General features: G+C 35.2%; 1 protein-coding gene across 5 annotated transcripts in view; it reads right to left on the minus strand.

The window, feature by feature from the left end:
- Window positions 1-384: 384 nt before the first annotated feature.
- LOC145970080 (growth arrest-specific protein 2) overlaps window positions 385-21150 on the minus strand; it is a 28420-nt gene continuing 7654 nt past the window's right edge. For 4 of the 5 annotated variants that reach the window (XM_083096530.1, XM_083096528.1, XM_083096531.1 and 1 more), the window contains 7 exons: window positions 15397-15784; window positions 6568-6692; window positions 6105-6246; window positions 5313-5553; window positions 4150-4411; window positions 3241-3366; window positions 385-2966 (listed from right to left, as the gene is read on the minus strand). In XM_083096530.1, coding sequence (XP_082952656.1) covers window positions 2748-2966; window positions 3241-3366; window positions 4150-4411; window positions 5313-5553; window positions 6105-6246; window positions 6568-6692; window positions 15397-15616 — 1335 coding nt within the window. In that variant the 5' untranslated portion in view covers window positions 15617-15784 and the 3' untranslated portion in view covers window positions 385-2747. The remainder of the gene's footprint in view (window positions 2967-3240; window positions 3367-4149; window positions 4412-5312; window positions 5554-6104; window positions 6247-6567; window positions 6693-15396; window positions 15785-21150) is intronic. The other variant, XM_083096532.1, reaches the window with a different exon arrangement.

A 21150-nucleotide genomic window follows, 5' to 3' on the forward strand; every position in this document is an offset into this window, starting at 1 on the left:
AGATTTATATCAGTCAGATATTTTATTGTTCAACAAAATATAACAACCGACATAGTAGCTTCAAATTAGTTGAATAGATTAAGATAATATGTGGTATACAATGTATACATATTAGACAATATATTAAAATTTTTTTTTACAAAAGCTTAATACAATTACGAAAACAAAGTCTACATTAATACATTTATAATATTATTACGATGCTGATTAATAGCCAAATAATTACGAAGCCGTACTGACGCAGACTATAACTTGTTTTAAAATAACATTTATCAGTTAGATCGTTCCAACATCTTATTGTAAAGAATAATTTCCCCAACTAAATTTATATAATATTCTTTTATATCATCGAAGTACATGTATTTAATGAAAAAATCGAATGTCTATAACGTAATTTTTAATAAAAAGACATTGACAACATATATAAACAACTTATTAAATATATAGAACATGTAACTTATCCGTTAATATACATACGCAGTATAAAGCAGGTACGATTAACTTAAATCAGCTATTTATCGATATGTCGGGGCAATTATTTACAATTACATAATATGGCGAAATTAGTTTAATTAGGCAGGGCGATTTAATTACGCGTAAGAAATAACTTCGCAAGTATAATTATGTTTATATAACATAATTATATTATGTAACGTAAGGCCCTGTAATAGCTCGCTAAATTCTAAGCTTATTACTTTACAGTGCAAATCACAATTTAACTGATTCTGCTTCGCAAAGGATAATTGAACGCAGTGAGAGAATTGATTATTTATAATTCATAAAGGATATCGATTCGTGAAACACACAATTACAATCTTTCAGCGCAACAAATAAACGAATCACAACTTAATTAGCTTCAACGAGCTGACATTACTCGTCGCGTGTTTCTCTGCTTTGGTATTCCTTTGCATACTGTGCTCTTGCACTTCTGTAAGTGGAATAATTATACTATTTAATTAATTCGGCAGAAAATGCGCCGGTGTATATATATTATATTCCTTATTCTAAATATTTTATAAAAGTACAAAACATATACGTTTGAGGCAATTAAGCATTTTACATGTTAGGCGATACAAGTTGTATTAGATATTAATTGAATGCTAAAGTGTATCAATAAATTTCAGAATCGGCTAAAATAAGATTTGTAAGTTGATTATTGATTATTATATCTAAATAAAAAGAAAGAAGGAAATAATGTACATTTTAAGAAATTTGGAATACAAATGTGTTAATAGACATAATCATATAATTACATAATTTTATCAAAATATCGGCTTATAATAACGCACAATTCATTTATCGAGTTTAATATACTAGTTATACTAGTAATATATTAGTTTAGATATAATAGCAATTCTTATAAACATTCAAGATATTGAATCTAATATATAAAAAAAAATTTAGCCGATTCTGTGTGATTGTTACGATGTATAAGTGTCTGATTTTGCGTGCTCGTCGCAAAATATGACAGTGCATTATAAGACTATATTGGTATAGAGCAATGACCAAAGTTGAAAGCCGAATAGGATTGAATGTCAAGAAAACTACGTTATTAATAATTAAAATTTACAACTTAGCATGATTATAAGAATTTTGTAAAATTCGTACAATTATTTAAAGAAAAATACTGTAGTAATATTGCAAAAAGAAATTTGATCGAGAAAAAAATTTATCGATCTTTTTTAAGGCGTGATACATTTATATAGACGATTATCTACCTGAGACTTTAATTGCACTTTTGTTTTTTTTATTGCACGTACAAGGGCACAATGTTTGAGCTTAAATGGATATTTATTCAAATCACTATTTTATTATTATTATTATTATAATGATTACATCATGATGTGACATAGTTCTAAAAATAAAATTTGGTCATTGCGTTCTTAACACTATTATTATCGAGTGCAACACACTTTCTAGACTTTGTCGAAGAATTTCCAGATATAGACGTTAATTATGTTAGTACCTGAAGAGAAGTGATTCAAGAGATGGAAGCACATATATATATATTCGTTGATAAATATCGAATAATCAAAGTTTCCCGAGTTATGGAATTATACAATCTTGGATATAAAACTTTGATTATTCATAATCACACTGCCATCTTCAAAAACCAGCAGCGTATCAGCGAGGATATACTTCGACACGCTTTTCAAACACCTGACACAATGTACACAATAAAAATAATGTGATTCGTGTGCGCTCTTACACCGTGACCTACAAATAACACGTACATACATGCGTGACAAATATATGCACGTGACACAATTGAAGATGTATAGCAAATACGAGAATAAAAGAGGTATCGCATTGTGTAAACTGACGTGAGCGATACCGGTGAGAGATTCGGCCTGCAAAGATACCTCGCAAATAGCATACATGAATATCGGAATGTGCATGAGAACAACCGCAAGCTCTTGAGACGATCCGCGGCGTCTTTCTTCCCTCATCTCCTTCGGCTCATCGAGCGTAATGCTGGAAAAAAGGAATGTATCGTGCGCGAAAACCACGTGAATTGCCTTCTTATTACGGTAATACACGAGCTGCCACGTTTCGTCGCATCATTTAACACGCCGAGTGATCGACGTGTTCATCAGAGTTGAGAATATCGAGTGCTCTTATATGGTATGTACGCGGCAAGATGCGATAGCTGAGTGCCGGAAACCACGATATCAATTTCGCATGTGCGCCACGCGTGCGAGCAGCCCGAGGGGTCGCGTGATCGCATGATTAGGCACTACGTGCTCTTAGGCCAGCGACCGACGTGAGAGGCTCGGCTCCAACGGCGGGCTGCGATACTTGGCCCGAATGTGCAGGAAGCTGTCGTGCTTGGTGCCGCGGGCGGGAGGCGGCGTGCTCTCGCGGTTAAGAACCCTCACCTGACAGGGGTCGTGCCTCGCCAGGAAATGTTCCAGGGTATCCCATCCGCCGCCCACTCTCACCATCATGTGTCTCCCCTTGAGAAGCTGCGAACACGTCAGCGTCGTGGTCGTTAACGGCAGGTTTATAGGATCACCGCGACGTGTTATGAATAAAGAAAGAGAAGAGAGAGATTTTCGGGCTACAGTTCTTAAATAACGAGAGGCTATAGTACTCGAGAAGAAGTAAAATTCGCCTTGAATAAAAGTAGTTTTTAAATTGTTATATTGTTGTTATAGTAATTTCTCGATTTTTTAGTAATTTTTTAATATTATAAAATTATTATTTATATATATAAAATGTCAAAAGATATATACGTACTCTGATGAAGACGTTACGTCCCGCGATGTGATAGCGGCCTTCGCCGACTTTGCGCACTTTCAGTTTGGAGCATTTTCCTGATGGGCATTGACAGAGTCTCTGGATGGCCTCGGTAGCTCTTCGCACCTGTAGACAAAAAGAAGAAAAATAAAAGCATGCGATGCCGAAGATACTGCATTTAAAATGAAGGGATATAGAGTATATTTAGACGATCTTCTGTGCATCAGGCCTTCGTTGTCGCCTGTTGTAAGGACGAAGAGCGATTGATCATGTCACGCGAGATAAATCGCTTCGACGTGTCGTCGCAGCGAGGAGTAAAAAGAGTCAAAGATACGTAGTGGAACTTCCGCTGCTAGGCATGAAGGTATTTGACACGCGTGCATGGAAAACGTGCGCGAGAAAACGCCGATTCTCCCATCGTTCCTTCCTCCAACTATGCATTTTTTCCTCTCGCACGATAATAATTATAATGCAGCGCGAGACGGGAGTATAACAACTCGTAAAACCAAGATTTTCTCAACGACACGCACGAGATACGCGAGCATATAAGTGAAACAACGTGCGAGGACGTTACAGAAGTAATATTAACATTAATAAGGAAGATATAAATTATTCAATTTTACCCGCGTGCATTTTCCTTCGTGAAGGAAGCATCGTCTCCGCATAATATATCGCGCGTTAATCTTTGAATATCGGAATTTTATTTCCGAGGAAAAAATTAATTTTATTTATTCGCGAGGTACTCTTATTGAAAACTATTATAGATATAACGCGATACGTAGAGGCCCGATGATAAGATAATATCATCGAATGGAGAAAACAGAGAGAGTTGTAGCTCGAAACTTGAAATTCTCAAAGTGTCTGCTATTGAAACTTCCATGTGAAAGTAGAACATTTTGCTTATGATACCTTGCGATCGAGCTCTGTTATCGGGCCAGTGTGCTCCGGTGGCTCGGCCGGCGAAGGTGACGGCGAACTCGACGGCGATGGAACTTCGTCCGGATCCTCGGCGCTGCCGCGGGACCAGTCGTCCTCGGTAGTGTCACTCGGCACGCCGTCACTTCCAGTCGGACCATTGTCGCTAACGGATCTTCGCATTTCAGGTTCGTGCGTAGCATCGGTCACGGGATCCAACCATCGCGTGGCCGTCGTCGCGACTTCGGACGCCGAGCTAAACATTACGATTCACAATAAAAAAACTCTCAAATGCTTCCACAGAATATTCCAATTGTCCCATAATATAGGCAATAAATTCAGGAATATCTTTTTATATTTTATTTATAAAAATCGCAATGATTGGTTCATTATCACACATGATTTGAGAGTTAGAGAGAAATCACATAAAAATATAAAGGATAAGAAATAATATATTTTAGACAGATTTTGTAAAAATATCAACGATAGTTGAAATGTCAATTGTCATTGTAAAAAATAAATCGCAATTATAGCCAATATCTACAATAATAAAATTCCATTATCTACAATAAAATATAAAATGATCAGATATTATACATATCAGAATTAATATTCATTCTATTGAACTGTTTAGATGAAATTTATCTCCCATACTGGAAAGTAACAGTTCAATAAATGAATATTAATTCTGATTATTCAGTCTAGCATAATGTGGCAATTATCGCAACTTTTGACGTTGGTATCATAAAATATTTTGCATGCTATAAAATTCAGCCACTCCTATGGAATTGCATTACGACGCGATTCCGTCTTCTCCTCACACCTCGCAAAATTGCCCATTCAGACAGTGGTGTTAACATGACGAAGAAATCTATTATCGTAAACGAACCGGAATATATATCTCGAAGTACTGGACGTCATTTCAAATGCGGTGCGCGTAAGCGAAACAGAAATTATGCGAGCGAATAACTTATACATGCTGTAACGGTTAAGTTTCGGTTTCTCATCGCTTTGTCGACCGTTACCATTGTACGCAACACGTTGAAGATACGTGATGGGATCAGTTGCGAGATTGTCGGATTACATACTAGAATGATCAAGCAATGATATTCGAAAATTTCAACTTTATATGGGCTTGAAATATACGATTTATTTACCTGCTGTGTTTGATCTTCTCCGGCGGTCTGGGCGTAGCGGTCGGTGACGGTGATTGAAGTTGCCAAGAGAGGCTGCTGTGAGATATACCGCTGTCAGACAAACAGTGAAGATCCCTTTCTTGCTCCGCCGCGATTTCCCTCTCGAGTTGCACGAGTCCAGGTGGTTCTAGAGAATATTTAGCCGCCAGTCGTGCGACTTCCAATAAACATAGCACTACATTCCGTGGTTGACCGTGTAAGACTGTAAAGAGATTAATCGTACAAAATGACAATATTTAACATATATCCTTATTAATAATTATTTATTATTGTATTCAAGTCACCACGTTGCTACAATAATACAATAAGATGCACTGAGCTTTCGTTTCAAAGGCGACCTTCTTGTTATGTTATTTATTGCATTATTAATTACACTATTATGTCATTTATGTAATTGCATTGTTTTCGATGAATTAAAGTTGATCGAGTGAGAAAGCATTCTGATCTTCAAAGAAGCGTGAATCCGTTCCACTTTCCTCAAAATCGCGCACAATCAGCGCAGCGATTACTCTCGCTTCGCGATCGCTCCGGATTTGCATACCTCTGGATCATAATTTATACGACATGCACGTCCACCGCAGGATTGCGCGAGTCGATTACAGTGTTTTTCCTAATTACCGCCCATCAACTTAAAAGCGGGTACGCGCTTAAATTGTGTCTCGTTGAAAGTTGCCCGATAAAATGAACAGCGACGCGCGGCGATGAGTCTCTACTTAATTCGCGTGCATTAAAATTAATTGTGCCGAACTTTACCGAGATCGTCACTTTCGAAGAGGAGATTCTCGTGGACGCCCAGCCGCCGACAGAATTGTATAAAGTTCTCCATATTGTCGCGGGAGAAGAAGCTGCGACGTGCGGCATTTTCCCAGCAACGGCCACGTATCACTGGTACCGACTGCAACAATAGTTTCTCCATGTTTTTTTTGCAAAAATAGAAAGAGTTTAGAATTTGTATTGTATCGAAATATTTTCTCCAATCACAAATTCTGACGATACAGATTTTTAGGAATAATTTAATATTATTGCATAAAATTGTCTTTATTGTCATATTATTGTATAAAATAATATCGAAGAAAGAAGTTTTGTTTATGACGAATACATTATGCGTTTTGATGCAAAAATATAATTACTGAAAAATATGTGTGCTCAGAAAAATAAAATATTGGTTTATAAAATTATGAGACTTTTCTCAGTGTATGACTAGTAATATACTTACTCCTTTAACTCGTCCAGCTTCTATCGCGGATCTCGCTTTTTCCTGGATAACCCTTGCCAGTCGACAGACAATCACGCCATTATCGAGCACATCGAAGAAATTGTCACCCGTTATATAATCCACATCTGAAATTCGAAAATTGCAGAATTAAGTCTGTTTCTTTCTCTTCCTCTTGTCGCATCTGTAATAATCCAGACACGCACATTCACGATAATATAACTCTCGACATAAACTACACGAGTAGCTTTCAATGACACACTCAAGTGGCTCAATAAAGTGATACATTATAACGAGTTCAAGCTTATTCAGTCTCTATCAAACTGCACTTGCAAATTATTATACTTTGCGTTTTACTTATTTTCTTGTTATAATTATAATGCGTTACTTATAATGTTTTGTATTTTATAATATTTTATAATAACAGTAAGCAAGTTTTTATAGTAAAATTCATAAAACTAGAATTACATCAATAGTTGACAACTTTTTAGAAATTTGCAAAAAACAATCATTCGATACAATCGATAAGCTACATAATTGTAGTATTATTATAGTAAGTGTAATGATGTGCAATGATGATTCGTTCAGATTCTATATATCAGATATCGATCAGCCAGCCGGTTTAATCGGCCGAAGAGAGGCCTGTTTAAAGAAACAAATTTACCTCGAATAATCGTGCAATAAATCAATAGCATGCAATCCTCAAGGACGACGCGTTTAAAATCAGCGATCGCAAGACCAACCGAGACAAAACGACTGAGAAGACAATGAGACAACGGCTTAAGCTGACTCATCTTTTGCAAGATTCTGATCTCGACTTTCATCACGTCCCACGATTTCCGAAAAAAGATGATACTTTGAAAGCGCATCAAGAATGTCGATCTGACACGGCGGGTCAAGCGAAAAGCAGTCAGGTCCCGATACTCTCACGATAGATCGAGTCATGCGTGACTGTAAAATCATTTTAGTTTCGTTCACTGCCGTGTGTAGATACTAGCAGATCAAGGACACACGTTCCACTTTTCCAAATAATAAGACTTTCCAATATTCATTTGAAATGGAAAGAGATGAGATCTTCTGACAGATATTTAATGAAAAAATTCTCTGACTTTCTCTGGGAATGAACCAACTGATTTTTTTTTGCTCCAGAACAAATTCTAACAAAGATTCTTATTCATCTTTAAATTAGATAAATTATTCAATTTTTTCTACACAATTCTCTATTTTTAGCCTCTTTATTTAACATTGATTACGTGCATCAATCCATTCGTGCTCATGATTAGCTATTATTATCGTTCTTATAACTTGTCTCTTCTCCTCATACATGTCATACATCTTACAATACAGATTTTAACAAGAGAATTTTCATCTGTCCTAGAAAATTATTTAATTTTCTCTACGAGGTGTACGCTTCTATTTCTATTCTTCTATTCTTCAGTTTTAACATGTTCGTTAATCATATATACATTAATCCGAGCCTATGCTATCTATTACAATCTGCATTATCATCTCTAGTGTGCATTCATTATTCTTTAGTAGTTGATGCATGAATGCAGCCACACACATAAATGATAGAGTAAGCATATGTGCGCGCCGATTTGCGTTCACCATCAACCGTTATCTATTATCAACTCCTGTTTCGATCCGTTATCTCCTGTCTTCAGGGTATAAACGATTGTAGTAACATTACGATCGTTGTGATCTGATTATATATCTATCATGCATGAGATATTGATTACATATCTATCATGCTGAAGATACTAAAGCAATTGAATTTCACCGGTTATAAAGCAGGATTCGAATTATAAGCAAATCATTCCTTTCTCAAAATACTCCGTAGTTTTTACTTCTTCGCTTCTCGTGTCACACGTGTATCTATGTGATTTATTTTTATTATTCATCATTCATAATTTGAAATTTTTTAGCATGAAACGTGAATGTGTTATAGAAAATTACAAGCAAAAGTTATCAAAACGGAACATATCAATTATATTTAAATCAGAGAAACGCTTTTTTATAACTAGAGAAATAGATTTTATAACTAGTCTATAACTAGAGAGAAATTTTTTTATAATTAGAGAGATTTATAAACGAATAATTATGCAATATTAAGAATAATATTTAAACTATGCAGTGTTATACTTTTAAAATTATTTATATTCCATTTATATGTATATATATGATATAATCCATAATCTCCGACTTTAAAGGCACTTTAAGGTCGATTCACACTATCGGTCTGCTCACAATTCAATCACGGTCCGATCAAATATTCTTTCATTGTTTCTATTCATCGTTTATGTTATTATATTCACATTATGGGCTATCGACCTAAGCGTTATCCATAGTGTAAATACATACATTTATATAAACAATGGAAAAATATTTGATCGGACCGTGATCGGACCGTGAGCGGATCGATAGTGTGAATCGACTCTTAATTAACCCGAATATCTCTCTCAATCTTTGGTTTCTCTTCCAATATAGAATCACCGATCGATAAATGGATCTAAGGAAAACTCGCAGGGTCACCGCGACACGATTTCATACACATCTATATAGATATAGAGCGGACACGATGGGAAATAGGAACTAGGTTGGGCCCCGGCGTAGCGATAGTGTTTCGTAGATATAAATGGTAATGAGAACCCGCAAGCGCAGACTCGTGACTCGATCTGGTAACAACAATAGGGTTGGCACCAAGAGCACGACGAAAAGAACGCGGGTCTATGGCACAGAATCCATCACGTGGCACCACGTGCATCGGGATTGCCAATAAGTCATAGGAATAGGGGATCGATATCTCGATTCTCCGTAAAAATAAAGTAATTTGATAAGTATAAAATAATTTAAAAAGATTAATTAGGAAATATATTTTTTTAATAATTTTTTTATCAATTTTTAAATCTCAGAATCTTAAGAATTGATTCTCTATAATATAATTGAAAAGATACGCGCATCCTTTTCTCTCTCTTTTTCTGTTTTATATAATTATTTAAAAATTATTTAAAATATCAGAAATAATTGATATGGAAAATACCGCGTAAAATTGTTCTTTTTTTTATTTATGTAGTCTATCCAAGCTACACATACGATCATACATAAAATCCTTTATCAAATTATTGTTTCATAGATTTTTAAATGAATTATTTTCGCTGGGTAGAAGATGACTTTTACTGGTTAAAAATTATTGATTGAGCAGACTCGGACTCTCGAGCACGTGCATGGATGCGCGAAGAGTTCCCGCCGTGCGAGAACTCGGTCACCCGGAACTACGTAAAGCGACCATGTTCCCCGTCACCGGGCTGAGATACATGTCTGTAGCATTATGTCGTTGCCTGTCTGCGATGCAAGTTTAGAACATCGTTTTCCAAAGCGTCGCCCAAACGGATCTGAGGTCAATATCCGTAAGAATCGTATGCAATACGTGAATTCGCATATGGGATCGAGGAAACGATTTCGCGGCGAATTGCTCGCGATATCTCGTTGTCAAAGAAACTCTCCTCGAATATCTAAACGTAAAAGTTATGATCAAATGTAGCTTCGACAATATCTTGGATGTACTTATATATCGCGGAGAATTGCTCGTTTGTTTCGCGTTACAGGATAATAAACTCTATACATACAATAGCTAGCACCGGCAGATCGTTGTGCTCTCAATATGAGACAGTTCCATCGATATTGTAACAAGAGGTATCCAAGGCTCGTTAATCTCTCCGATTTACATTTTCCATTGTTATTTGCGTTATTTTCGTGCGATGATAATATAAAGTGTGAATTGAGAATCCTCTCAAAGTACAAGATCGAGAGTTAAGAGCTGCGTCTTTGTAAAAAGTCGAAGATAAAACTTGAGAATTAAAAATTAAAAGTTGATAGACGAGCTCGCGAGCGTATATATATATATATTTTTAAATAAGTTTATTATATACATTAGAATTATTTTTTAATAGTCAATTATAATCGCCTTACGGTTCTTTTCTATTTTAAACTTTACAGCCTTATCCTCAGATCGACCATGATTTTCCGGCACATCGATTTGCGATGATAGTTACACGGCATTGATCGGCACAGTTATCGATCATTGGGTTTCGAGCGAGTATAAGGTGTTGCATCTCTGGCTCGAATAAAGATATACGGTTCAACCTCTGCTCAGGTTGCGCATAAATTTCGCGACGAGTTTATAACCGACGACGCCGCGGCGAAAGGAAGGACTTCCTTCGACTTTTATTAGTACCGACGTCCGCCCTTCATCCTCACACGATTGCTTAACACTTGAGGCTTCACGTAATTATTGTGCACCGTGACCCGTATTTTCGTTAAATCCTTGATGGCACTGTCGTTTTATTTTAATAGCGAACTGACTTCTTTTAAGGGCAATACTTTCGCATTTATTTTCTAATTGTTCTCGAAGAACGATTACACCGAAACACGTGTATCTATTCCGTTCACTCGTGTCATAGGGCGAGCTAAGCGAGGGTATAACGGACATTTTTAAACTATTTGCTACGCAATATAGCGGCGGCAAGATAAAACGGCACGAAGCTCGATCACGATTTGCTCGGAAGCGTGCCGCTCAAACGGTGCATATCGCAATCCGGATCCCACGATAAATCCGAGTCCACAACCGTGAACGCGATCACCTCTACGTCGTTCATATCGACGGAATAATCGACAACGATAAATTAGCGCGATGCGATCCGGAGGTTTCGCTTTCTGATTTACGGCTGGTTGAACATCCGCAGCGCGTGCCACGGCAATATTTCCGCGCTTTAAAAGACGTCTCACATCGACGATCGCTGTCCGTGCGGATGCGCAAATGTATTAGGAAGGCGTACGCCCATTATGCGTAATGCGGCTTTGGGTGCCCCGTGATGAAGGGAGTAGAGAAGAAGTGGCAAGAAAGGAAGAGGGGTGCCCAGCTAGCTTCCGGTTGAGTCACAGAGGCTTTGCAACTGTCAAGAGCCGCAGGGCGCGCGTGGGTAACGAAAGACTGTCGTTTTATTTTTTTCACGTCGCCAATCATACTTTGGCAACCTTTGAATGTCAATGAGAAGCTTCAATGAAAGAAGTTTCTCTCTCTCTCTCTCTCTCTCTCTCTCTTTTCATTTTATATAAATTCCTTAGAAAGAACTCGTCTGATATGTAGCTGTATGAATGTAAATTATAATAACATTATATCGAGCTTTCAATCTTACTTTGATTTATATCAAATATTTATACCAAATATATCAAAAATCAATATACATGTAAAATACTTATAATGTATATTCAATATACATTATAAGTAAAATATTTATATCAAATATATCAATATACGCGAGTAATCATATATATAAAATCAGTCATATCAAATTTTAATGTTAAAAAATTATTTTTTACACATATATCGCTTATTTTAAATTCTGATCTTCCTAGAGTTTCTAAAAAAAAATTTGCGCGAGCAAATCTGTTCGGCAAACAAATTCGAATGAGCAAACACATTAAGAACGATCAAGCAAATTTCAACCTTTTCCACCGTCTTTGGAAACTCATTAAATGTTTTTTTTCCTTTACGATCTCACGCCTCGTTAAAAGTATCTCTCTCGAAACTACTCTTCTTATTGGATACAATATGCCATACGTAAATGATTTAGCAATAAAAACATATTAAATTTTTTTTCGTTAACGATATTCATAAAAAGAAAGCAAAACGTTTTAGGACTCAATTTTCAGCTGTCTAATTTGTACACTTAAAGTGCAAATAATCGATATTGTCGCAAATTATACATATGAATATATACATAAATTCATGCTTTGGTAAAGGGAAAGTTCTCTCGAGTGAACTCTAAAATTATATGCCAGCTAAAGAAAAGGAAAACAATTTGCAAAATTACACCGCATATATTATGTACACACATTACATTCGCATAATGTGTGTGAAGGAATATGGTTTCTTCGCGCATCTTTGTGTATGTATAATAAAATGTGTGATGTATAATAAAATCTCTTGTCTTTAAATATCATTAATATTCATATTCGTGTTCAAGTGAATAAATAAATTCAATTTTTTCATTGTCGTCCAACATTTAAAAGAAAATGTCTGGAAAATCTTAAAACTGCATTTAATATATCAGCTTTGTATTTACCAAACTAAAATTATATTATAAAAACGATATACGTATCATTTGACATTAATTTAATATTATTGAGCATCTCTGACAATCTCTGTCAAAGTCGATGTATTTTAAGCGACATAATGTAAGCGAATCTCGTAAATCATACTCGTGTATCACCTTGTTCTTTTGTGGCTAATTATACGTACACGTTGGATGTTCGTTTACGTATCATTCGTTTTTCCTGCATCTCACTCGTGTCGCAATCTCTCAGGGTGGTCCACATTTTGGAGTTGAATTATTCGAGGCCGCGTGAAAGACCACACTCGTTTTCGCACATTCCCTTTGGCAAACTATATCAGTGACAGTGTACTTTATATACAGTTTATATATATTTTCTTTGATCATTCATGTGCTTAATCGCATACATGAAACAACGTGCAATCAGGGGTGAAAGTATTGCAATCGCAAGTGAATCAAATTATGTAGAAACGAATCCAATAAATGCTTTTATTATTAATTTTTCGTTCACGATACAATTTAATTACATACGATCTAACAATATTAATATTTTATCCTCTTTACCCTGGCATGTTCTAATATCAAAACCAATTTTCGCGAGAGATATACGTGACAATTCTCAATATTATTCGTCAAAAGTGTAAAGTCAGAGTTGAGAATCGATGGTAGAGAATCGATTCTCAACTGGTAGAGAATCGATGGTTCAGTGAAAAGCCTGCGTCGCGAATATTTGTTACGTGAAACACCGCGTAGCGTCGAAATTGCTACTTTCTGCGACGCTCGGTACACCGTAGCAGTTCTATTTTACGCATCAACTCGTATTCGTACCGTATTAGGAAACTAGCAGTTCAGAAAGGCGGTCATATGCGCGCCTAGAATTAGATAGCCATCGGACGATTTCCAGTTCCTTGTAGAAAAAGAATCACGGACCACTGCTCTTTTCATCATTCAACTTTTCTTTCTTGTTGCATTTAATATAATTAAAGGTTCTTAAAGCATTGGCAGATAAACTACCTTTAAATACAAATAACTATTTAAAAAAAATATGATGCCATACATTCGTGCGATATTACACTTACTATTTGATAACTTATAAAATCATAGAATATATTATAAAAAACATAAATGTATGATGATATAAAATGCATTATTACATTAACGATAAAAATGATTAATTTTAATTTCAAATTGAAGCGACTAACAAGTTTCAGTCATGAATATAGTAGTACGAAACGGTAAAATTGAAGAACCAACTGTCAATAATTCCTTGATTAGATAGTTTCGGATGGAAACTTTTATAGCACTAACCTTGTAGATTCGTTTCGGGAATCCAATTAGTGCGATCTTCATATGTAATTTAAGTTGTGGAAATTTCACCTACTTTAAATTCCTCAAGTTTAGTATTAATAAAATATGTTTTCCTGAAGGAAATATGCCACAATTTTTATGCGGCTTGTTTCTTTAGATACCCGTAACACAATGAAATAAGTTAATTGCTTATCAATCTCATCTCTTCCTTTTACAGTTATTTTTTAAATCATTATGTAGTCATCCTTCATATGGCTTGTCAAATGGATTAGAGTAATGAAATTTTTTGTAAAGTAATATACTGTTATTTGGCACCGTCCTTGAAAATTTTTGCCTCGTCAATATAAGCTTCGCTAAATTTTACGCATATGGCATACACATTTTTGTACGGCCGTTTGATCAACACGCGATGAGATATAAAACGAAATATTATGAATATCCTTTCCCACGTCGCGCCAGATGCTAACTTTCGTGTGGTTCTTACGTATCAAAGTGTAAGGCATGCACATGCACGCCACATCCTGTGGTATAACATAGGCCGGTTCTTTTTAAAATGACTTTACATTAGCAACGTGAAAAAAGGTGGATGGCCAAGAATAGCGCGAAAGTACAATCGTTACACGACATTACGCCACGTTGATTTCTTTTTGCACCTTACCATCTACGTGGCATTCACGATCGAGTTAAATGGAAAAAGTAGCAAGATTAGAATTCTAATACGCTTTATGTGACGTTCTCTCGTGTATTCAATTTAATTTTTTAAAATATTGAGAATGTAAATAAATTTTTGAAATAACGCGAAAAAATTTATTTAAATTCTTTCGAAAAAATATAAGATAAGAAAGAATAAATACATACAATAGAATAAATAAAAAATTAAATATATTACTTTTAAATATATGCGTTTTTGATACATTCAATGATAATAAATATTTGAAATTCCCGAAATACTTATCAGTTTTCTCAAATAATGATTATTGCAAAAGTAGAGCTCTTGATAACTTTGCATGAAAATAATATCTTAAAGATAACACGCAATACATTGTTCTGTCACAACAAAGTTTGCATGATACGGACATCGAAACGACAAAATGCAAATGCGAAACTATTAATTAGAAAGAAGCAATTGATGTCAAGTTTAATTTTGCATTCTATTGAAAAAGTCGATATAATACTCTGACTCATGCTCTGATTTCGGCCTGCAAGTTCGCATGCTATAAATTCGCAAAAGCTATTCGCTTTCCTCATAAATCAGCGAAACTAATATCTAATGGTTATCGAAATTTCTCACGAAACGATGCTCGCCGACCTTGACGATGTCACGAGCTCATTCAAGTAAAAGTTTCTTGCTGATCGATACTCATCTCGCAGAAATATGCTCTATCTATAATAAAACGATGTATGCACTCACTTAACGTCTTGTTGATCCAATCGGCCAGATCTTCCTGAAGCGGTATCAGCTGACGACTTTGCGCTGAGTGCAGTCGCTCGTGATAGAACTCGAACTCTTCCTCTTCCGGCGAGGGTCGTGGCACATCGGCACGATTGAAAACAGAAACCGAGGACGGGCCCCAGCTACTGCGATAACGAATGTGCTGGGAGGACGGGAATCGGTTGGCGTACGACATCATGGAGTCTGTCCTGTAGAAGGTCCTGGCGTTGCACGTCGGATCCTTCGACGTTTCTCTCCTCACTTTATCCGGGTCCTCTTCCAGGACCCACTTCACTCTCTTCGACAGTTCCTAGCTTATTTAAGAGCGACTTCGTGCAGGAACGTACGCCTCGCGATCAAGTGGCGCCTGAGAAACAAGAAGACATTATCGTTATCACAAGTTAGAGTCGCTTTCGAAAACTAGACATCCGAGAAAGCTAGTAGAAGGTTAGGTGAGAATGCGATGATAAGATGTAACACAAAACTCTTCTTGGAAGAAAAAAGAAAAATTGAGATACACAAACGATAAACACGCCTCACATTTATGCGTGCATGAATTCTCTACGATTTCTCTGGGAAACCATAACGATGAGATTTCATTTCCTTTGACTAAGGGCTCTTCTTTAAATGTCCGCTATCCTCAGAGCTATAAATTTAAGACACAGACTCAAGATAGCTTGAAAAATATCGCTTTAAACATAGAGTATATACTTTATAGCAGTCATGAAAATATAACGTATGATCAAGCGATTATGTGTAAAAGTAAAACTAAATCAAAAAGATAAAAAATATAATTACATAAGGAGAAAAATTATCTTATAATCCATTATTAGTTAGAAAATTATATCATTTTACAAGGATAAAGTCTGCATATGCGAATGTAATGATTTGTAATATTTACTGTTACTATCACGTGCTTCGATTTTATGAAGGAGCTATATAATAAAATGTAAAAATCAAGTAGTTAAAGAACAAAAAAAAATCTGAATATTGAATACGAACTATCATCTGTATTAAAAGATACGAAGTGGATACCATTTTGGATTCTGTAAAATATTAGCACATAGCATCTTTTGAATGGGGCTAGTATTATTTTCCGCTTCCAAAGGAACATATCACCTCGAAACGTAGAACGATTAGCAACTCACGCACCAATAATTAATTAGGTGCCTTTCCATGTTTTTACAATGAGAAAAAACATTTTTTTAATGATATGGTAATACTTCCAATTACTGTATACATTTGCGCGATTTGTTTTATATTAAAATTAATATATTAAAGTATGACACATACATATGTTAAAGTTAAAATCTATACATTCAACTATGTATTTAAATATTTCAAACGACAAGAACAAGAGATCGAGGATCATAATTATTAATCGCGTCATCAATGTCAAAATGCTAATGTAAAAGATATGCATCAGCATCTCTCGTCTTCGTAAGAAAACAAATCACTGCCCAACATGATGTTCACGGACAAACCTACGAACGTTCTTCGATATATCTTGAGCTATCTCTATCCTGTTAGCGTAACGTAATACATTACCGCGTTGAAATATGTACGCGTTTCTTAGATTCGTGGGTATTAAGAGCAATTCACTCGAGGAGAGACGACTTTCTTATCGAAATTTCTAGCGAGACGAAATGACAAGTTTGCGAAACCGGTGAAACTCAGCGTGCAATCGACAGATGAGATTGTCACTGCGCTTGATGCTTGTAATCAGCATGTGGCACGTGGGCGCGAAATATCTTCTCAAATACGTCACAGTAGACATCCTCATAAATCGCGAACACACGCTGATCGATAAATCAATCCTTTGCGTTTTCTATTAATGGTATTTTCATTATAGTTATGTCAAATAAAACGTACGCTAAACAATTCTTTTTAAGATCTCAACGTAACTTCCATTAATTTCTGACATAAACATTATATCTATCTTAACATTATAAGATTGCTATAATAATATAACAATCGTTTATTATATATTTATTACATATTTTAATATTTAAAATCTTTTCAAGAATTAAAAATTAAATAATTAGCGCTGCTTTATATATTATAAATAACAATGACAATATGATAAATCAAAGAGAAAATGTATATCAATAACTTTTAATAAACCCAATCGATATTCGATCAATATGAATGAGGTAAATTACGTAAGACAATGTTTCTCAAGTAAGAACTCAATATATTTACTATAACCACAACAATTACATCCGCTTTCGAAAGAAGAAGCTGAAAATTTATACGAATTTATTTAACGTCTCAAGCTAAAGTCTTTATTAGCGTCTTTCGAGTGATCGATTTACATTGTGTCAGTCAGATTTATGTAATCTTTCACAAAAAAAACGGACAGAGAAAGAACCCTTGCGTAAAGATTCCTATATACGGTATACAACATGACGAGCTCAAAGACCACTAGTATAGCGGTATGCGTTACAGACGCTGAGCATCTCGAGTTCCTTAAGTCGAACGCTGTTTATACGCACCAGCCAACAAGAAAACGCAACGTACACATGGTTATCCTTGACTAAAGATTTGTCTACCCATGTAGGTAATAAGCCCGCTGCCAAATCTGGACAAGTTTATTTTCCTGAAGCGTGCCTTTAAGCACATAGTACATACTAATTTCGTTGATTATAAGATCTAACGAATGATTTAAAACTTCTCCACTTCCCGGTTTCATTGATGCTCTCAAAGACATCATTCATGAAGCCGGCAATTGCAATTATTAGTATACGATTAAACGAATGATTTAGTCAACTCGCAAGATATTTTGCAATGATATGTTAATATAAAATTCATCAAAATAAAAATGTATCTAAATACATATAATATCAAGTATTCTATTTTATTATTATTTTATAGTAAATATATATAACATTGTAGGTAGAGATATATAATAGCAATTTAATTGCGCTCTAAAATTAATCGATCAGATTAGAAGAGCCTTTCATCATCGCTTAAAAAACTAAACGATAGAGACTGATGCGTGGATACTATTAATCAAGCTCTTATTTTTCTCTGGATACGTAACGCTCGCCTACAGGATGACATAACTTCATCATTTTATACGTTTCTGACCTTTGCATTAATTTGTGAACACAGTATTGATCTCTCGATGTATCCAATAGTTTGAAATAATTACATACTTATCGCAAACATAACGTTATTTTACACCTACCTCGAAATTACCATACCAATTTCAATGAGCAACTGTCGATAGTGTTTCTCATTTTGATAAAAATAATACTACGCAAATGATATGCGAACAATATGTAACGCTCTGTAGAGTTTATTTTAATAAAAAAAATATATCATTCGATTTATAGACCGCGACTTTATGAATTGATTGACAAGATTATTTTAATTGACGTATGTTGCACATAATTTGAGAAAATATTTATTAATACACTCTCGTTAGCATTTCAAAGTTTGCCACCAGTTAAGTATATCTTGCTGCATCGCTATGATATAAAAATCTTCATTAAAAAAAATACGGTCTATTTCACGTTAAATTAATACACGAGACTGTACATTTTGTATTAATTTCCATAAGTTTTCAAAAATTTGTCTCATTTTTTGATCGCTGCTATCAAATCGATAACACGAATGGGAGCCATCGGAATGAGAAAATGCAGTCGTACGTGAAAGGAAGTTAATAAAACAATAATGAACTGCGACATGGTCCATTACCCGATCGGAAAAAATCGAATTGACGCATTATGCGTCGAAGTACGTGCCCGAAGTCAACGACCGTCGACAACAATCGAGTTTAATCGGAGGATGAGCGGCGAATTGGATCGCCATTAGAGACCTCACATACATATAACCGCGCTAGATTAACTGTGTGGCAAAAGCTGGCGTCCATCAACGCGCGTCCGGCTCACGAGCGCGTGGGCGTTTGCTCATTACGAGAAGACACGTGTAACACACTGACATCGCGTGACAATCTCTCGACGATGATCCTCGACAGATCTCATGGACAATTTCGAATAATATTTCAAACAGTTATCTGTCGTATGTCTGCCATGCGTCAATAGTATTAGTGTTATATCCATTTGTTTATTCGTTTTTGATTATCGATATTAATCACCAATGCCTCATTTACGATCGTTAGTTTAATGATCTGTCAAGCCATTGATTAACAGCAGAAGTCATTTAATTATCTTTAATTACTGTATAAAAGCTAATTTCTTATCATTAATATTTCATCATGAGTGAACATTATGATAATTATTTTTTAAATAGATACTTAATTATTTTCTGATCATGTTAGTAAGCTACAGTTCCGACATAATTTACGCGAAATTTACACAGAAAGAGAGAAAGATTTGCTAGGTCAGCTCTGGCGCGTTTCTCTAGTCGTTTTACTTTTTGCACATGGCTCAATGCTGCGTGTAGGTGATCGTTACGCGCGAGAACGTACTGTCATAAAATGTTCCTTAAAAGGAGCCGATAAAGTCGCGGTCACTCGCATCATAAAGAGAAAAAGCAACATCATTGTGTTGGTCAGATTACAGAAATTTCGTATATATATGCAGATATAGGTATACATATATATATTTTCTCCTTTAATTAAAAACTTTAAAATAAATAAATGTATTGTATTAAATGAATGTATTATATATATAACGTAAACAAACTTTCGACATTATACATTTAGTTACACATAACATGTAGAATATATACCTATTCTTATCAATGCGTGCTTCCATATATTAGATTATATATGTCATACATAGGTTCTCACTTAATGAAAATCGATATCCAATGTCTCACATACGTATTGTGTCAATTATTTCTATTGAATATCGAACCTAACAGGTTCCAAATGTTTTATATGAGTATGTGCAGCGTCTACAAAATTATTCATTAGTTATCGCAATTGTACGCACAACTGTTACTCTTTTCCTATCAGATAGAAAGTAACTTTATAGAACTGCTTGCACTGGTTCTAATTAAAGATTCTTCGCTATGAGAAAATATTGAATAGATGTTTTTAAAATTAGCATAGTGAATGTCATCGAATGCAGCGGACCGCGTCAATATCTTGATCATTTCCTTTCGAACTTTCGAATATAGATAGTTTCAAAAATTTCTTGTACAATTTATAGGAATTTCCCTGTATTTGTCTCGTTAACGATAATCTCGCAAGATCTTCCATAAATGTCATATTTATATTAACGATTTCTTAAACACATTTAACATGAGAAAAGAATTTTTAATATCCCATAACATATATATTTAGATCCATCAACAAACATTTTATTGAAAGAAATTGACGGAATCTTATCGCATCAAGATATGAATCCATAAAATTCATAAAAATCCATAAAATAATTCAAAAATTATCGTCAAAAATTATCATACTGGAGGAACTTTTCGTTTCAATAGCAATCGCAGGAAAGAGATCAAAAGAATGTGTAAAAATATAGTCGGCAGTGCATCGCGAGTTAATTAAAGCGCACAAACAGAGCGTGCCCGTCCAATTACGGTTCTCGAAGAATATATGTCTATGGCTGGTTTGTCCAACGCACTTAAAAAGTACTGTCGCGAGTTGAGTTTCATTCGTTTGCCCTACAAAGTCAATTAAAGAATGCCGAGAGACAACAGATTTCCCTCTGTACGAAAGATGCGGGAAAACAAATGTAGAGATAAGATAAGCTGTAGAGATAGATAAGCTAGAATAAGTCCAGCATGTGGGTCACACAGCTTTGCGATGAA

This window comes from Camponotus vicinus, unplaced genomic scaffold (genome assembly GCF_025532165.1).
Source record: "Camponotus vicinus isolate PSW18456_S1 unplaced genomic scaffold, iyCamVici1.0 SCAF_4, whole genome shotgun sequence".
Classification (NCBI taxonomy): Eukaryota; Metazoa; Arthropoda; class Insecta; order Hymenoptera; family Formicidae; genus Camponotus; species Camponotus vicinus.